This window comes from Takifugu rubripes, unplaced genomic scaffold, assembly GCF_901000725.2.
Source record: "Takifugu rubripes unplaced genomic scaffold, fTakRub1.2, whole genome shotgun sequence".
Taxonomy (NCBI): domain Eukaryota; kingdom Metazoa; phylum Chordata; class Actinopteri; order Tetraodontiformes; family Tetraodontidae; genus Takifugu; species Takifugu rubripes.
Window position 1 is genome coordinate 8,816 of NW_021821598.1, and position 19,069 is coordinate 27,884.

Below are 19,069 nucleotides of genomic sequence, written 5' to 3' on the forward strand. Positions count from 1 at the left end.
ACCGCCAAGCTTCAGTCTGGCACATTGAGATGAAATCAATATCTTTGCTTTGTCTGTAAATGGACGGATTTATTGTTATGAAAAACTTCTCCCCCCATTTGAAGCAGTGCTGCCCCTCATGAGGACACCTTTCAAGAATGTGGTAGTGTAGAAAAATCCCTCCAATTACACCAACCACATAAAAATTAACACATTTTGTGCATTCATTTGTGATCACTGAGGCCAAAGATTCAGAAACGGCCAAGGGTGGTCCATTTAGGGATCTTTTCTTGTGCGAGTGCTGGTGTTTGTTGGGTCGAGGGTTGTGTTTTTTAATTGTGGCTATTATCTGGCAACCGTAGAGGCTGGATGGAAGGAGTGAAAGGGCTTCATCTGTCTGTCAGACCTGGCAACCCAGCCAACACAATGTATCCATCCTCAGCTTCAGCCTGGGCCAGCATCCTTCCTATACACACCCAATTAAATGTGGCATTCTGTTGCCATGGTCACGCCTGTGATGAGGGATTGGGATAGATTCAGCACTTTTCACATCCAGGAAAGCAGCGAGAAAAGGCGAATAAGAACAAATGTGGTGTCGCGACATCTGCTCAATATTTCAGTGAAATTTGTGTGAATCACAAATGTGCCTGAATTGTTCTCTGAAGGGGATTTGCAGGTTATCGCGGGGGGGCGTGCGTCTCCCAGAGTGGGGCTGTGATCGTCCTAAAGCAAGGCGGGTCCCTCCTGACCCTGAGTCTCTATAATGTCGTGAGCCACAGAGATTCACACGCTGGTTGCTGTAAAAAACAAAGAAAGAACTTGGTTTGTAAAGTTTTTGTGACCTTTTGCTCTTTTCTGTGTCCCTCGTCTCCTAGGTCAGTCATAGCTGAAAATGAGTGCAGTAGGGGAAAACCATCTGGACCCTGCCACCTCCGAGGCACGCAAGAGGAAGGCTCACCATGCGACACCTCAGGGCAAGGTACCGTCACACTGGCGTCCTTTGTCCTAAAACACCTCCTCTTTAATGCACTTACCTCGCCATATATGGCCCTTAAACAATGGCGCCGTCACAAAAATACAATCCTGCATGTTTGGAGATAATAACACAGTATTTGTCCGACTGGATATAAACTGTTGAGAGCTTTAAGGCTCTATAAGGATTCAGTGGTGCATCTATATTAATCACTATACTGGCCAGTGTTTGTGGCGTCATCTGCTGCAGGTATTAGCAGCAGCGCCGCGCAAGCTTTGTGTGTGAGGCCGTGTTACGCTGCACCAGCACGTCTTCACACACGCCTAACGGTCTAATTAGAGCTTCGCATCCTCATCTGTGGTCAGTCGGCTCGTTTGTTGTGGATTTCCTCCCGAGCGTTTGACTCATTTCATGCTCATCGTGGGAGAGTTTTCACAGGCAATCGAGTCTTTTTATACAGTAAACGTGCACGTGCACGCGTGCGTGGATGCATCTCCTCCAGCCATCCTCCTTCCATCAGCCACGTTTCCAGCAGGTGAAGCCTCATGTTTGCAGGTTGTCTACGCATCAGGTCTGTTTTTAATGGTGTGAGGTGGAGCTGGTCTGACTGCCTTCAACACCAGAATGCTGTCTGGAGGGCTCGGCCTGAACCAGAAAAGTGTGTTTTTCTATAGAGGTCAGGGGTCCTCTGGGAACGCAACCATCTCAGGAGTGTGAGCAGGAGGCACCAACTGACACTAATTCCACCTGTGGTGACTGAAGCTTCCTCCATAATGGCTGGACGTCCCTAAAGTCCTCCTCTCTGCAGAGCTGCCTGATGAGGAGGATATTGTAGAACGGAGCTTTTTACTCACTGGTACTGAGTCTTTTTTTACCCATGAAGGGACATTGAGCAGGGAAAGTGAATCCTTAGGGATGAGGTCAGGTATTTTACTTTTGCGTGAGGTAATGTAGAACATGAACGTTGCAGTGTCCTGTGTCTGTATATGTGCGTGTGTGAGGCTCGGTAGGTGATGTAAGAGCTCTTTTCCAGTAAGAACACGCAGCCACTGACCTGCGCGTTCACATGGCAGCAAGAGTCCTCCCCCTCGCACCCTCCCTCCCTTGCTTCCTCCCTCCTTCGGTCACCACGCCTGTGAGTTCTGGCTGGCCAACGCACTGACCTACTTTTGCTGCCGTCGTCTCACACACATACACACTTACATAAAGGCACATTCCTTTTTTCGTGTTTACCACATACCTTGCTGTAACTTGTCGGGCTGGAAGTATGTTTTTGAAACTGGAGGGGGGAACTTTGCTGTGTGCTGGGCTCAATGAGGGGAAAGGGAGACAGTTTTAGGGCAGGAATGTGCTGCTGCTGAATTTTGGATTTGACCACCCCTTTAATGTTGAAAGCTTCATGAATTATACCGTTCAATTGTTTTACTGCTCAAATTACTGCCACAGTTGATTGCTTGTTTCCAATTTTAAAATGAATTTGTGAAATTCTAGCACAGTAGTGTGATGCACCAAGAATGCTGCTGAAGTTTGCTGTATTTATTCCAGAGAAAAGGTGGTCACATGTCTGGTGTCTACAGTGAACACAGCTCCGTTATGATGCCGCGACATGTCTCATATAACAGCTCCTGCATTGTTTTAGTCTAAAAGTCCTTTAAACTGTAAACGATATCAAAAGTGCACAGGCCACCTCAACGCTACTAAAGCACTAGCAAACAGTCCTGGAGGGGGTTTGGTTCGATCCATTGTTTTGGCTAATTTTACACTTCTGTATTAAATGATTCAACATGTTATTTACCTTTTTAGCTTTCTTGCTAGGAAAGCAACATGTTAAAAGCTGTTGTTTCTCTCACAAACCTTTTCTTCAGTCTGGAGAAGCGGAGGCGGGAGCTGGAGTGTCGCTACATCGAGGAGCTGGCTGAACTTTTGTCATCCAACATGGGCGACATCGCCAGCCTCAGTGTCAAGCCCGACAAGTGCCACATCCTCAAGAGTACCGTGGACCAAATCCAGCAGATGAAGAGGCGCAAGCAGGGTGAGGAACACGCGAACGTGCCATGAAAACGCTGGGTACCTGTGGAGGAAAATACTCACTGGAGCCGAGTCAGATCCAGGTTCCAGGGCTGGTTTGGATGGGGCGGGGGGGGTCACGTTGACAGGGCTACAAACCCAAAACATGGACAGATACGAGCCGTCCTGTTTAAAAGTGCATCCAGCAGGTTGCAGCACACTTTACCTCACGCGGTTCTGACCTGGGTCTGACTTGGCTTCACTTGGTCTGTGGAAAAGCGAAGTGGTTCCTTGGAGGCATCAGGTTGGAACCAGTTAAGCTCATGACCCAGCATCAAACTAGCACTGGGGGGGGATGAGTAAATGAGCACAACGTTTTCTTCCTACATAAACTGCAGCACCGTCCTTCGCTTATCTCTGAAACTCCCGTTTGATGTTGGAACCCTCTGTCTTTTTCCTTTTAGAATTTTTTGGTTCATGTCTGAAATTTCTGTCCGTTTGGGAATAATTGAACCTAAAGAAGGGAAGATTAACAGGTCTAATGTTTTCCATGTTTCCCATCGTTCTACAGAGAAGGCAGCTCTTCTGTCTCCAGATGATGATGTCCAAAAGAGTGACGTCTCCTCCAGCAGCCAGGGCTTGGTGGAGAAGGAGGCCCTCGGGCCAATGCTGCTTGAGGTGCCATCCATCCCCCACGTGGATCTTTTTAATCACCATTTATCAAATCGCTCCTCAAGCACACTTTTAAACACAAATCTCGCCCCCCCACCCCCCACCCCCCATATAGGCCCTGGATGGATTTTTCTTTGTCGTCACCGAGAGGGCCGCATTGTTTTTGTTTCCGAGAATGTGACGAGTTACCTTGGATACCCTCAGGAGGAGCTGATGACTTCAAGCGTGTACAGCATCCTTCATGTGGGAGACCACAGTGAATTTGTTCGCAATCTGCTGCCAAAAAGTCTGGGTAAGGCTGCGTTCAGCCTCTGCTGGCATGCCAGAGGTTGTGCTAATCTTAGAAAAAAGGATCCTTGATCCCGCGCTAGCATCTCTGCGTTTGACAGTTTCCGTGCGTGTGAATGTGGGAGTATTTTAAGTAGACGGGAAAGGATGGTGAAGTCATTTTCAGCTGAATTATCGATGACCAATGAGCTGTGTGTTTCTGTGCTGTACACAAAGCTGCGGATACCAGAGGATGTGTGGTTGCCCCCGGGGAGGAGGGACGCCTGTTCTTAAAATTATAAGCACAACCTTCAAAGAGGTTGTGAGGGAATCATTGTGGATCCTGAGAGGGGTCATTCAAGGACAGCGTGCACCGGAGGAGAGAAGATGGGTTTTTTCCCTCTATCTCGTGATCCCTTTTATTTTGAGCCGATCGTAGCGGTTCCTCCTCCTTTTTTTGGAAAAAGAATTCCTTCGGCCTGCAAATACACAAACTATTAGATGGATTTAACAAAAATCTAAGTGAATTAAGCAGAAAAGGGGTTTTGGTGCAGACTGCAGGTATGGTCGTTTATTAAACTTTACAATATTCACTTTCCTCTGTCGGGGAAAATCAAACTCTCCCGGTTAGGCGACCTGCTGCACGTGAATTCCACATTCCATCTCACGGAGAAGACGTGATGACGCCTTTTTGTGTAAATCAACCACGGATTACTTTAGGCGGATCCTGCGGATACCAAAAGGCAGAACAAATTTGGTTAATTTGGATATTGGATGCTGAAATTACACTTCTGGTTGACAATAATATAATATCCTGGTAAAGTGCTGGAGCCCACTCTCTGTGCTTCTGTGTAACAAAATGAAAACCATATGGAAAATTCCACAACTGAGCATTTCCAAAGAGGAAATAAAACATCCGATCTCGATTGGCCTTATCACCTCACAACAAGTTGTGTTGTTTGTTTCTTTCCACCCAGTAAACGGTGTGCCGTGGCCACAAGAACCTGGCCGGAGGAACAGCCACACATTCAACTGTCGTATGCTCAAGAGGCCACCGGATGAGGTGGATTCAGAAAATCCAGAGGCCAGGCAACAATATGAGATCATGCAGTGTTTCACTGTTTCCCAACCACAGAGCATGCAGGAGGAAGGAGAGGGTACGTACATAAATTAGAAATACACTAGGTTTCCCACAGTATGGAATTGGATTTTAATTATTACCACATCTGGTTAACGTTGGACAAAGAAACGGGAGTATGGGACGTGTATTTCTGCCCATATAATTTCTCTTTTATATTTAACCAGCTGTGGCTTCAGAGTTTCTCAGCTAAAAGTAGATGAATGTTTGTTTTTTGCCACACTGACAGCAGAGGCCACTGAAACAGGACCTGAGCGCCTCGAACAGGCAAATGTGAGAGCAATATGCACCATTAGAAAGTCCACACGTCCCCAGGTCAAAAGGTCAAAGGCACCGCCTTCTCCTGACGGCTGTTTCAGTGTTTTTAATGCTGGAGGGCTCAGAAATGCTCATTATCACCTGCTGAACTTTGATGTAGTGGCATAAAGCAGTGATGGAACCCACGAGTTGGAGTTAAAAAAGAGATTAGATGAGAGTATCGTATGCTAATAGAGCAGAGGAGATGAGAATATGGAGAATAAGAGGGCGAAGAAAGCAGCCTTTGTCGTTCACTACAGCAAACAAGAGCCTGTCGATTTTCCTGTCAGCTTTAGAATAAATGCTGGCATTTTCTGCTTTTACCAGAAATTCTTAGAACTGGATGAAAGCAAAGGAAGCAGCGGTTTGGTGTCGTTGGTAGTTTTTGTGCCTGAACAGCCTGAATCGTTTGCGTGTCTCACATTTAACAGGATGCAACATGGAATAGATTTTCCTGCCGTTTAGACGTTCCAGGTTTTAGAACGGCGACGTAAAGCCTCGCTGCTGCGGCTGTGCATTATGCAATCTTACCATGTTTTGGTTTTCCGCCTTTGACCCGAGACAAACTTGAACTTGCACACACTCAAAGGTTACTGCTGGCGTTCATGTTCCCTCAGACCTGCAGACCTGCCTCATCTGTATCGCCTGTCGGATACCTCGCCCTCAGCCTTTCAACACTGAGTCTTTCATCACAAGACAGGACCCAACAGGTAACGCAGAGATTCAAAAGTCCGTCTATTGATCGTGTGTGATGGAATCTTTGATTGGGATCCACACCACTACGGAGGCACATGGCCCCCGTTATGGCTAAAAGGCCTTTTGGAAGGAAGGTGGCGGCTGATGGCATCGCGTGGAAGCTGCGCCAGATGTTCAGATCTGCGTCTGTATGCTGTGAGCTCACGCGTGTGTGGTGTTCCCCTCCAGGGAAGATCATCTCCATAGAAACAAGTGCTCTGCGAGCGACGGGACGACCTGGCTGGGAGGATCTGGTCAGGAAGTGCATTTACGCTTTCTTTCAGCCGCAGGGCAAAGAGCCCTCCCTCGCTAAGAAGCTGCTGCATGAGGGTGAGTAGCCACTGATGACTGATCACAAGGGTGCCTGATTGGTTCCTCATTAGGAACAATCAAAACAACACAGACACAAGTCAGACATCGATTATCTGGGGTCTTGAACGGGGAAACCTCGCGCCGTTAGCCTCTGTTGAGTCGTCGATGAAGCTGCTTGTCCTCTTAAACGATTTTGTGCAGCCACATTAGTTCCATCAGGTAAAATCCTAGACGTCGCCAGTTAAAGAGTAAATGGCCTTTATGGATAATTCTGACGTTAACATGAACTCATAAAAGGAGCAACAGCTTGACTGATAATACTGATTTGAGCTTTTTGTGGAGCTAAATATTTACAGATATTACAACTTCTTTCCTTTTTTCGGTGTGTGTGCACGTGCGTGTGCGTGTGTGTGTTCCCCACAGTCATGACTCACGGCAGTGCTGTCAGCCCGCTGTACCATTTCACCTTAAGTGACGGCACCCCACTCAGTGCTCAGACCCGCTGCAAGTTCTGCTGTCCCCCCAACCCCGATGTTCAGCCCTTCATTATGGGCATTCACACTATTGACAGGTACAGTATTCTTCACAAATGTGCGCATCGTTTATCTTTATCTGCATATCTCGGTTGATTTCCATTCTTTCTCCCAGGGAACACAACACTGCAAGCTCTCAGGAAAACACTAACCCCAGCCTTCCACAGAACCTTGGCAGCCTTGGCCAAACCCCCCTCTCGCTCCCCTTCTCTTCCTCCTGGCAGCAACTGGACACAAGGCTCAGGTGTCGCCACCTCGGGCCTTAACCCCAATAGCAGTAACGGCTCCTCCCAGGGACAGAACTCATCCACACCTGCAGGCTACCTAACACCCAACCGGACCTGTCCACAGCAACTCAACAGTCCCTCTCCTCTGAGCAGCCCACTTACAGCCGCCCCTACCTCATTTATTTCATCCAGGATGCCACAAGTTGGTCCTGGATTAGGAGAAAGTCCTCGGATAACAGGAAATCCTTTCTCCCCTTCAACGCCAGGCCTCCATTCCCCAGCAGGGGGAACAAACAGTGGAGGCAGCCTGAACAGGCAGCATTCTGGTGGCGACGGTACTAGCAGTGCCAGCAGCGGATCCTCGGGGTCCTTCCTTTCGTCTCCTGTCCATCAACGACAGACCAGTACACCCACCAGCTCCTCTACAAGGCCTCCATCAGTGAAACCCTCAGAAGAAGGGGACGAGGACTCAGTTAAAGCCCCCCTCTCTTCTGCCTCACAGGTGGGTAACCCGAGGCCCAGTCAGTTCCATGATAGCAACGGAACCGGAAGTGAATCCAGCAACAGCATCCACAGCACATCATTGCCTCATCCTCCAGCCCCCACCCCTCAGTGCCCTGCATCCCACAGTACACTCACGGAACGGCATAAGATCCTGCACCGGCTGTTGCAGGACAGTAGTCCCAATGATTCATCAGCCAACAATGAAGAAGGAATAAGTCAAAATCCAGCAGAGATAAAGAAGGAGCCACCTCCCAGTCCAGCAATGACTTCACCAATTCCCAAACAAGACCACCAACTTCTCCGTTTTCTGCTGGACACGGATGAAAAGGTTAGTTTGAGGTGTTGTCTTTTTGTCTGTTTTAATGGAGCTCACTTTAACATTCCAAATTTTAAATCTGCTTTTGATCGTTAACAAAAGTAACGTCTTTTGTCAAGGACTTGGGGGACCTGCCGCCCCCATCCGCTCTCAGCCTGCAGAGCATCAGAGCAAAAGTAGAGAAGAGAACCAGCATCGACTCGGCGCCCTGCGCAGGATCTGCTATCGCAGCCGCGTGCAAACCTGCAGCAAACTGCAGCTCCTCGAGCATCAGTCCCAAATCCAGCCCAGTCGGGGAGAACCGCAGAGACGGCCGCCGCGACAGCCGGGACTCCACGGTACCGAACACATGTCCTGTGTTTTCATGTGGGTTATTCTCCGGACGACCACTCTGGCGCCACACTGGTCCAGAGCCTGACGAAACTGCACATACATGCAAAAAAAAGCACGAGAAGTGTTAAACCTGAATCAGCCATGACAGTTACAATTGAAAATAAATCAAGCATACATTCATTTATTTCTTTGCTAATCACAAGGCTGAGTTTAAGCTCTATAAAGCTCATTAAGGCCGCGCTGTCAAACGATTCTTCTTGGGGCGATTTCATAGATTAGGCGAGCCTCGTTAAACGGGCGTCCATCGGCCTGTTTGCTTTGACTACAGCAAACAGTCATGACACCCAAATCCCCTCCATATGCGTTACAGTTGCGTCCTGATGTACACACACAGTAAGGAAGATTACTTAGCATTAAGCATTGGAATTTCCCTCTGTTCAGAATTGTTCTTGCAATAGCAGCGTCCTGACAGCTGTTGTAAATCACAGTCAGTGTTTATGTTCTTGGACTGTCTGTGCTGCAGGCGGAGCTACCAGCTGTGGTCTTTGAAACCTGCTGACCTTTGACCCTTTTGTGTGTCCCCATGTCTCCAGATTCTCCCCATTTCTTCTGCCACCGTCTAATTCATTCTTGAACTTTTGAACCTTTTCACGACCTTTTCTTTCATCGATTTTGGTTCCATAATTTACAGTTGTTTTTCTTCTTGGGTTCTGCCTCAGATGTCTGGTGGCCCTGTTGACATGGATACTATCACCCAGCTGCTGCCATGCCTGAGAGGCCCGACTGGGGCCAGGCAGGGTAGCGAGGATTCATCAACCTCTGGAGGAGGGCCCCAGCTCCAGTCTCCAGTCCCCCAGCCCTCAGCCCAGCTCCAGTCCCCCGTCTCACAGTCTCTTCCCCAGCTGCAGTCACCTTCACCACAACTGGCCCCTCCTTCCCCCCAGCTGAAACTCCAGTCACCCACTCAGCTGCAGCCTGCCGAGGCCAGCACTCCCTGCGGTGTAAATGTGAAAAGAGAGCCTCCTGGCACTCCAAACAGAGGTAGAGTTCCTGTCTGCTGGAAGGGCGGGGGCAGGAAGGAGTTTACAAAGTAGTCCTGTATTTTAAATGAGGTTTTTCTTTGTGTTGTAGGACCGAATGATGTCGTTCTGTCATCTGGCTGCAGTGTTCAGAGCCAGTCAGCTTTTGATTTCTGCAGCCCCCCCACTCCAAGTCAAACCCAGGAACAAGGCGACCCCTTCCAGACCCCCAAACACACCAGTCCATTCCCAGAGATGGACATCCTCAACCCATTCAGCTCGAGCTCTGGTACGTAAAAATGCAGTCATGACCAAACAGGTGGATTCAGGGCTGTGGGAACATCTGCACACACACATCTAATGTCAATGTGAACATCTGCACACACACATCTAATGTCAATGTGAACATCTGCACACACCCTCTAATGTCTGATGTGAACATCTGCACACACACATCTAATGTCAATGTGAACATCTGCACACACATCTAATGTCAATGTGAACATCTGCACACACATCTAATGTCAATGTGAACATCTGCACACACATCTAATGTCAATGTGAACATCTGCACACACACATCTAATGTCTGTTGATGTGAACATCTGCACACACACATCTAATGTCTGTTGATGTGAACATCTGCACACACCCTCTAATGTCTGTTGATGTGAACATCTGCACACACACATCTAATGTCTGTTGATGTGAACATCTGCACACACACATCTAATGTCTGTTGATGTGAACATCTGCACACACACCATCTAATGTCTGATGTGAACATCTGCACACACACCCTCTAATGTCTGTTGATGTGAACATCTGCACACACACCATCTAATGTCTGATGTGAACATCTGCACACACACATCTAATGTCTGTTGATGGGAACATCTGCACACACCCTCTAATGTCTGTTGATGTGAACATCTGCACACACCCTCTAATGTCTGTTGATGTGAACATCTGCACACACCCTCTAATGTCTGTGCTGTTGGTCGAGTGTGTGTGAGGCACGTTTACTCAAGAAGTTACACAGTGTCCAGTTTTATTGTCACTCATAAACCACCTCTATTCTGGCCTATTTCAAATATAATATAGGGTTAACCAAAATGGATGTGGGAGACGCTCAGTTCCAGCCCCTGGCTCTGTCTGACACCTTGTCTTTTGATGCTCTTGGAACCCCTTTACAAGCTCCCCTGGCATCCCCACAGGAGTAAGTGTGACTGAGTTCTCACGCAATATCAGCATTTGAAGAGAGTGAAAATTCACCGGCTGTGTGTGTGTGAGCAGGCAGTGTGTGCCCTGCACTCTGGACGATGTGCTCGGTCCATCAAACATACCTGAAGCCCGGAATGATGAAAAAGCTCTGATCGAGCAGCTCGTCAACTTCCTCAGTGGGACTGATGAGAGTGAATTGGCTGAGCTGGACAAGGCGCTGGGTATTGACAAACTGGTCCAGGTATGTAGATGGGACCGTACTTCTAAATCAGAATGGTTGCACAGTTTTAAAAAGCATTGTTTTCCTCTCTCCTGCATCTCACCAGAGTGGCTGTTTTGACCCGTCGGGCCAGAGCTTCCTAACCCAGCAGCCTGCTGTTAGCCCAGTTGCCATGGACACTAAACTCCCCTCCTACCCTTCCCAGTTCACACCAGCTTCACAAGCTCAGCTCCCCCCAGAGCTGGCCACAGTGGGTCCACAAGGGCAGGGGTTCGGGGTCCCCAGAGCAGCATTCCCTGGTGGGGCGACAGGTGTTGGGTTAAGACAAGGGGTAATGCGACCACAGGGCCCCCAGCTCAGGCTGTCCCCCAACCAACTGCGGCTCCAGCTCCAGCAGAGGCTGCAGGCTCCACAGCAGGTGAGTGCCCCTTTCTGTTCTGGTGGATGACAAAACGCATGATCATCGTCGTATTGTTGCTCTTTCAGGACCTTCCTCTTCTCTCTAAAACGACATATGCGACTCCTGCTTATCTATGTGCACCTCTTTATCTGCTCTTCCTCCCCACTCTTCTCTTCTTCTTCCTCTCAGCTCCAGAACAGGATGGCTAGCGTGAATCAGTTCCCAGGAGGAGTTCAGCATGTGAACATGGGGATTCGTCAGGGAGTTCAACAACCTCAATTGCCCACACAAGTGAGTCATTTCCTCGCCTAGGCAGAGAACATCTATATGTTCTACACATAAACAATAAAACCGCAGCGTTTCACAACAATATAGGTTTTTTTAAACTGATCTAAGATTTAAGTTATTGAATAATGGAAACCTTCCTGGTTGCAGTTTTTGTTAAATTGGCCTTGGGTTTATTTTAAATGATTTATTCAGCTGTCAAATGTGTCTGAGATACTGGAAAAAAGGGTCCTGTGGTGCATCATACATTCATCAGAGAAGCGAGCCGGAGCCTTACCATGTGTGTTTTTAGCAGCCTCCTCTGAACGCTCAGATGCTGGCCCAGCGTCAAAGGGAAATTTATAGCATCCAGCACCGCCAGCGCCAGCTTTTCCAGCAGAAGGTCATGCTGATGAGACAGAACATGGCAGGTGCTCCAGCTGGGTCGGTAGGATCCATTGGAACAGCGCAAGCACCCAAAGTTGCCCCGACAACGCCTCAGCAGCCCCCACAACAGCAGTTTAGCTTCCCACAAGTATACAACCCGCTGACGGGGAAACCCGCTACCTCACCGAGCCCCTTCAGTCCCATGACCGGGGGTCCTCTGGACAACAAAGTAACCGTCAGAGTTCCCCTGAATAACCAGACGCTATTGGGGGGCGTGCAGGGCCAGTTCAGCACCGTGAACTCGTCCATCCAACAGGGCCTGTTTCAGCAGTTTAGCGGTTCTGGTGAGTTCAAATTGATTCTTTTTTGACATGAAAGTATATTAATGATTCAAATATTTGTTTCTTAGTTGGAATAATCAAGTCAGAATGCCCTAAAATGTCTGAGTGGGACATGTAAAGCAGAACTTTTCGCTAGAATTGGAAAATATTTGATATTTAACTTGATATGTAACTTTAATTTGATATATAACTGATATTTTCCTTTCTGTCTCTCATTTCAAAGCTATAGCCCAGCAGGAGCCACCTTTCCCTCCTGAGATGAGCCCGACCAGCCCGCTGTTGTCGCCTCAGAACTCCACGCCACAGACTCCTCTGCTTCAGCAAGCCCCGCCCCCTGGTTACCAGGCAGCGGACACAAAAAGCTGGCCTCCCACGGGCATCACCAGCAACAGGTTAACAAATCAGCTGTAGCTTTTCCACGCGCTGTGTTTAGTAAATGCTGAGGTTTCACGTGCGCGCCGTGACTCTGCTATGTCTGAATGATCTGTTGCAGCCTGTTCGGCCAGTCAGGCCAGGGTGCAGGGCCGGCCTTTGGCCAGCAGGGGGTTTACAACAACATGAGCATCACTGTCTCCATGGCTGGAGGCTCCAGTGGTGTCAGCTCATTACCTCCTATGGGGCAACCCGTTGCCATGAGCAACAGTAACCTCAGCAGTGTCAGTGTGGTATGCAGTGATCAGCAGGTTGGTGTTTTAGAGTTCAAATTTCTCACTGCTAAAATACTGTGTCCATCAACGTAACGTAACTTTAACGTGTGTCATGATGGATCTCCATCGTCATGTCTGCAGGTGCAGCAGGTGCAGCAGGTGCAGGTGTTTGCAGATGTCCAGTGCACAGTCAACCTGGTTGGGAGCGACTCGTACATGAACCAGGGCTCCGGTGGGACCGCGTCCTCCCAGAAGGGCCCGGGAACGCAGGGCTCTCAGAACAACCCGGCCCAGCAGAAGAGCCTCCTCCAGCAGCTGCTCACCGAGTGACGTCCCTCCTCCCGACCTTCACTTCTCCAGCTCCTCACTTCTGCTGCACCTCCTCAGAGGTCGGTGCCCCCGTCGCCGTCTCTGCGTCACCTTTTCGGATGGATGAAGCCAGGACGTTCGGACGCGTGTCGTCTCTGACAGGTTTGGCTGTCGGTGTTACACTTCTCTGTTGGGGGAGGGGGGGGGCATCCACGCCAGTGGTGTTACAGCCCACTACTTAACAAAGACTTGTCAGAAGGAGCAGCAGTGTGACGATACCTGCCTGTCTAATCTGTCTGACAACCTGTCTGTCTGCCTCAGCCTATTAAAGGCAGCGTTGTCTTGCTGCTCATTCCTCGGTGAACTGCTTCCTGACCTAAGAAAACAACAGCTGCAACATCATTTGTAGATTTGCCAAGTTTGCTGTCAAATCAGGGCCGACCCCCCCACCCCCCCGTTTGTTCCTTTTTTTCTGACGGGACATTTGTGTCGGGCCGCCGCCGCAGCAGCATCAGCATCAGCAGCAGCGCAGCAGCAGCAGCAGCAGCAGCAGCAGCGCAGCAGCAGCAGCAGCAGCGCAGCAGCAGCAGCAGCAGCAGCGCAGCAGCATCTTAGGAGCACGAGCTGCAGCTTCAGCCTGTGCTCAGTGTTATTGGTAGTGTGGAAGTGTCCCACACAGCAGCACCTCTGGCTTTTTTAAATGTTGATTTGTGTTTTGGTTTTCCTCTACCTGTCTCTCAGCGATGTGGGAATGTTAAGGTTTCAGACCTCTGAGGCATTGTGGGATAGAAGCTCAGTATCAGCTGGTTCTGTGACTGTCTCTCTCTATCAGCTACAGTGCCTGGTGGAAGTTTGAGTTTTTCCCGAGCTCTGCTTCTTCTTCTTCTACTACGTTTTATTCTATTACATCTTCTGTTTTGATCTGCTCTCTCCATCGCCATCATCGTCTTCATCACAACAAGCTTTGACAACAACCAGAAGCGGAAGGATTGATGGACGGGTGGATGGGAGGCAGATGAGATGCTGCTCAGTTTGGAACTTGTCTTTCTCCCTGCGGGGAGGATTATTTTTTTTTTTTTTTCAAAGTATAAAAAGACTGTTATGATTATTTAACTGTTTGTCCGTCACATTTTACCCCTCACCTCAGCAGCTGTGAATTAAGAGTCCCGTCAGGGCTCTCTCTTCTCTCTCTCTCTCTCTCTCTCCTGCTCTCTCTCAGCCTATCAGTGTTGTTTGCCGTGCGTGCCACGTGCACCATGCAAGCGGGTAGTATTGTACAGTACAGAAGGACAAAGACTCTGAGCTCACTCGTCTCTTGCTTTCCTTTGAAAAGAAAACAATTGTAATTAATTGATGATCCAGAACAGCAAACTCTGTATAATGTGATATGATCCAGTTTTCATTCTGGGGGGTTTTGTCAACTATCTTAATTCTAATAATTCAACATTTAGTTTGGGGGGGGGGGGAAAACACACCGGACAAAATGGACGAGGAAACTGTTCCATTTTCTAAAATGTGAAAAATTTAAGGTGATTTTCTTCTCTTGTTTTATTTTGAAATGATATATAAGCGGATCCCTCTGTCCTCCTATTGGGCGTCTTCTAAAACAGGATAAAAGAGGCCTTTGATTCTTCTCTGTGTGGTTAGCAGGGAGCTAGTTAGCCGTCTGATCTTTCCTTTCTCTTTTTTAAAGTCGTACATGTACAATACTTTTAGACATTACGCGTCTTTGTAACCATTGTATAAATATGTACATTTAACCGTGTTCTTTGCTGTGATTCCGGTACCTCCGGCGATGCCGACAGTCCCGGCTGCACGGCCGCCACACCCGCAGTCACAGCGAACGACGCACTTTTTAGATATTGTTCCTATATAATGAGATTTACTTAGAAGCTTTAGTACTAGAAGATCCTAACAAAGATGTGATGGTTAATGAATTTAAAGCTGTCATGAATTTGAATCAAAGCAGGATGGGTTCAATTACAAGAAACATCTATATTTTTTTATTCAACACATTTCCTATTTTTTTATTTTCGTCCACCTGATTCCCTAAAGAAAGTTTCACTCCTCTGGCAGCACACACACACACACACACACACACACACACACACACAGTTTCCTACTACTGTTGCTCAGTCAGACACTGTCTCTCTTTGCGATAACACACACCTATTAAAAAAAGAATGACAACAGAACACTATTGAAAATACAATATTTGTGCTCTAAAGCTCCCACATTAACACGAATTACGCCGCAACACACAGACCTCACGTGATGTTCCCTCTGAGTGTCCGCTACGTCCGGGAATTAGGGAAAAGATTGCAACACTTCCTAGTTGTCTAGTTTTTACAGGGTGGGATTAGAATAAGCAGAACTTTGCCCCCCCCGCGCTATGATTGGTTACACATCAGAGCTTAATAAGCACTACTTTTATACACTGAATGACAAATTTTCAAATCTTTAATGATTGTTTTTAACTCTAAATTCTGGCACTAGAATTTTAGCTGTATTTTTTTACAGACGTATCAAGTGTGACATGATGGCCATCAAACTGCTCCAACATCATGTATCTTCCTGCTTCCGCCCAGTAGGGGGCAGCAGGGGGCCAAATTGTGATCTGCTTGATCGACGAGCATGGCAGAAGCGTTGCTACGGTGACGCTCCTTTGTGTGTCGGACATCGAGTGAAACCTCTTTGCAGCATTGAAGAGCGACGTGATCGGGTTGAGCCTATCACCGGTGTTGGTCCCAGAGTTCATCTGTCCTTAGGAAACCATAGCAACCCCAGAAATGCTTGTTTCTGCCACTCCAGCTCACAACTCTTAATCAAGCTTCCGTACTCGTGTGTGTGTGTGTGTGTGTGTGTGTGTGTGTGTGTGTGTGTGAGATGGTAGTGGAGTCTGTGGCGAGGTGCCAGTTCTTCAGCCCAGCACAGACCTCACATTCAGTCTCCATCAGCACTTCCCCGACCCATCCCTTTCAGCCCCCCCCCTCGGCCCATCCTTTCAGCCCCCCCCCCCCCCCCCCCCCCCCCCCCCCCCCCCCCGATGCTCGGACCGTCGAGGGCTTTCCTGTGTCCCGCGTCCACAGAGCTGCACCCCCCTAGGCAGCGTTGGACAGGGGGACGTGTAGGACAAGGTCAACATTCCACCCACCAACTCCTCCAGTCTTGTACGATGTGAGAACCACTTTGTGTTCAGCTCAAATGCTCTGTGTGTGTGTGTGTCTGTGTGTGTGTGTGTCTGTGTGCGTGTGTGTGTCTGTCTCTGCATGTCTGTGTGCGCGCGTGTGTGTGTCTGTATGTGTGTGTGTCTGTGCGTGTGTCTGCGTGTGTGTGTGTGTGTGGGGTTGCGTGTGTGTGTGTGTCTGTGTGTTTGTCTGTGCGTGTCTGTGTGTGTGCTTGTGGTTGTGTGTGTGTGTGTATCTGTCTGCGTGTGTGTGGTTGTGTGTGTGCGTGTGTGTGGTTGTGTGTGTGTGTGCGTGTGTGTCTGTGTGCGTGTGTGTGGTTGCGTGTGGTTGTGTGTGTGTCTGTGTGTGGTTGTGTGTCTGTGTGCGTGTGTGTGGTTGTGTGTGTGCGTGTGTGTGGTTGTGTGTGTGTGTCTGTGTGTGGTTGTGTGTGCGTGTGGTTGTGTGTGTGTGTGTGCGTGTGGTTGTGTGTGTGTGGTTGTGTGTGTGTGGTTGTGTGTGTGTCTGTGTGTGTGTGTGTGTGTGGGCACAGAACCAAACAGGTCCCAGGAGCCGTCACCTCTGGCCTTTCTTAATTTCGAAGCAACTCTGGACTGAACTAATTCGACTCTTGTTTCTTCTCTTCTTTCCTTGTGTCTTTATTTATTAGAAGAGTTTGAGGAGAACTCATCAGTGGCCTTTGAGCACCTTTCTACATATATATATATATTTTTATTGTTTCTGTCTGATGATCTGTTCCTTTTGACCACGTTTTCACACTGTGAGCAGCTTCTGAGTTCCCCTCGTTATCCAGCAGCACTCGTTAATTTGGTTCTGGGTGCCCTCCGCTCGGACCCTTTCAGCCTCCTGGCACTATTGTTGCGGACTCATAGGAAAGGTTCTGTTCTTTTTTTTTGCATTGAAAGATGAAATCATCTCAGCAGTTGACTCCGGAGGTGTTTCCAGTCTGCTCTGACCTCTGACCTCTGACCTCCAGCCGAGCAGCAAGTCTCTGCAACATGTCGTCTCGCTTCAAACCTTCTCCTCTACCTCCAGACTGAGACATTCCGTTTGCAGACACTTGTGGGCTCAGTCGGGAGCCGTTCAGTCATGAAGTGAAGTGGAACCAAAAATCCTATTGTTCTGACTTTTTAGATCCAGTTTCCATTCCAGTTTTGTAGAAGAGTGACCCGATGGTCCAGGGTGGATTCATCGTTTTTAGCTGTTGTAGCCTCTGAAAACGGGGAGGATTTAGGATGAACGTCCCTGTTGCTGTTGGCAGGTCAGACCGTCACGGACGGAGGCGGCCGCCGTAGCCTAGCCTAGCCTAGCGTTGCCTAGCGTAGCGTAGCGTAGCGTAGCCGCTCTGGGGTCACCTCCTCGTCCTCGGTTTGGAGATGTTTCCTGTGGAGGGAACCGGTCTCCCAGTGTGAAAACAAGGGTCGGGCACCTCCTGCGCCACTGTTTGGTTCTTTTCAAGACACTCAGAGGAAACAGAAGCTGCACAAAGTGGAAGAATGTATATTATTTTATGCTATTTTTGGAAGGAATCTGCCTCTGGTTTGCTCGCCGCTCTGACTCCACTCAGAGCGGCGAGCCCCCCCCCCCCACTCTTCTGCATGGAATAGGCATTCCTATGGAAACGGTTCTGCTGCAGCCCCCTCCACACCTTCACCCCCACAGGAACACATAAACATGCCAAATACAAAGCGTACACGTGGTTTTGTGAGTTCTTTTCTGTCTAGAAATGCAACCGTGGAAACGAGTCCCTCCTCCCTCCCCACAGTCACCTGGTACAAGGTTTAAGTTCTTTTGTAACTTGGTTAACATAATGTATATAACAGAGAAATGTGAATATGTATTTGTTCAGAATCAACGAAAACGTAGTGCTCCAAGTTTGTGGTTTAAGAAAAAAATTGAGAAAAAGGAAAAAAAAAGAAAAACAACTTGCCTCCATGTTTTATTTTGATTTTGTACTTTTTTTATTTTTCTGCTGATGTACGTGTGTGTATGACTATCAATGCGTGTGTCAGTGATTAATACTGTATATCTGGTGTTCTCTAAGGTGGAAAAGTGGAAGATGTCCTAGTTTGGTTTCTTTTCTTCTCTGCTCTTCAGACCCTGCACAGTTCCTGTGGGTGTTTCACAACTATGCCAGAGAATGGTTGGTTTGGTTTCTTGTTTTTAGCGACTGCTGAATGTGATTTTACTGAGAGAAGCGGTGTGGACTGGCTTTTGTACGGGTTAATTTAAAAAGAAAAGGCCATATTATTTAATTTTGTCTGTTGTTGAAAGTTTAAGCAGATCTGGGTGAGTGGAGCCTTGGTTTCCTGGAGGAGCATTGCCTGGTTGTGGCGCCTCAGCGGCTTTTGTAGAAACCTCGCTCACAATCTGACGGATGTAGCCTTTTATTTGCATTTGTCAGGAGTAAATGACCAAAGCTTCTCAACATTTGATGGATCTCATATGCAAACCTCACCGTGTAATGTAGCGGCCCGTGTGTTCTCTCCTGCCCCCCCCCCCCCCCCCCCCCCCCCCCCCCCCCCCCATTCCCAAAGCTAGCTCGGTACAGTGGCCCCGCCCCCTTTACCAATGAAGCGTTTTTGTGCCTGAAGTGTCAATCACTCGTTTACAGGAAAGAAAGCAACCACCATTTGCAACCAGTAGCTATGCACCTTACTGAAGAGAGCATTTGATCGGGACCGCTAACGTCCACCCAAACCGCCCTCAGCGAATTTAGCCTGTCTGGTGACCTTTCTCAGCTTTTAATCTCATTTTTTGGGAGGACAAAACAAGGACTT

The 19,069-nt window shown here is 48.4% G+C and overlaps 1 protein-coding gene across 1 annotated transcript; it reads left to right on the plus strand.

The window, feature by feature from the left end:
- The first annotated feature begins 871 nt into the window (after nt 1–871).
- Nucleotides 872–15,311, plus strand: LOC101063899 (nuclear receptor coactivator 1). The gene is given in 23 exon segments (XM_029831792.1): nt 872–926; nt 929–953; nt 2,818–2,984; nt 3,531–3,637; nt 3,747–3,774; nt 3,777–3,923; nt 4,876–5,055; nt 5,951–6,043; nt 6,258–6,398; nt 6,804–6,951; nt 7,029–7,105; nt 7,107–7,972; nt 8,080–8,298; nt 9,013–9,334; nt 9,425–9,601; nt 10,417–10,531; nt 10,609–10,777; nt 10,863–11,174; nt 11,346–11,447; nt 11,734–12,151; nt 12,372–12,540; nt 12,642–12,831; nt 12,937–15,311. Coding segments are annotated over 23 exon segments (4,416 nt in total). The 3' UTR covers nt 13,126–15,311.
- Nucleotides 15,312–19,069: the final 3,758 nt, after the last annotated feature.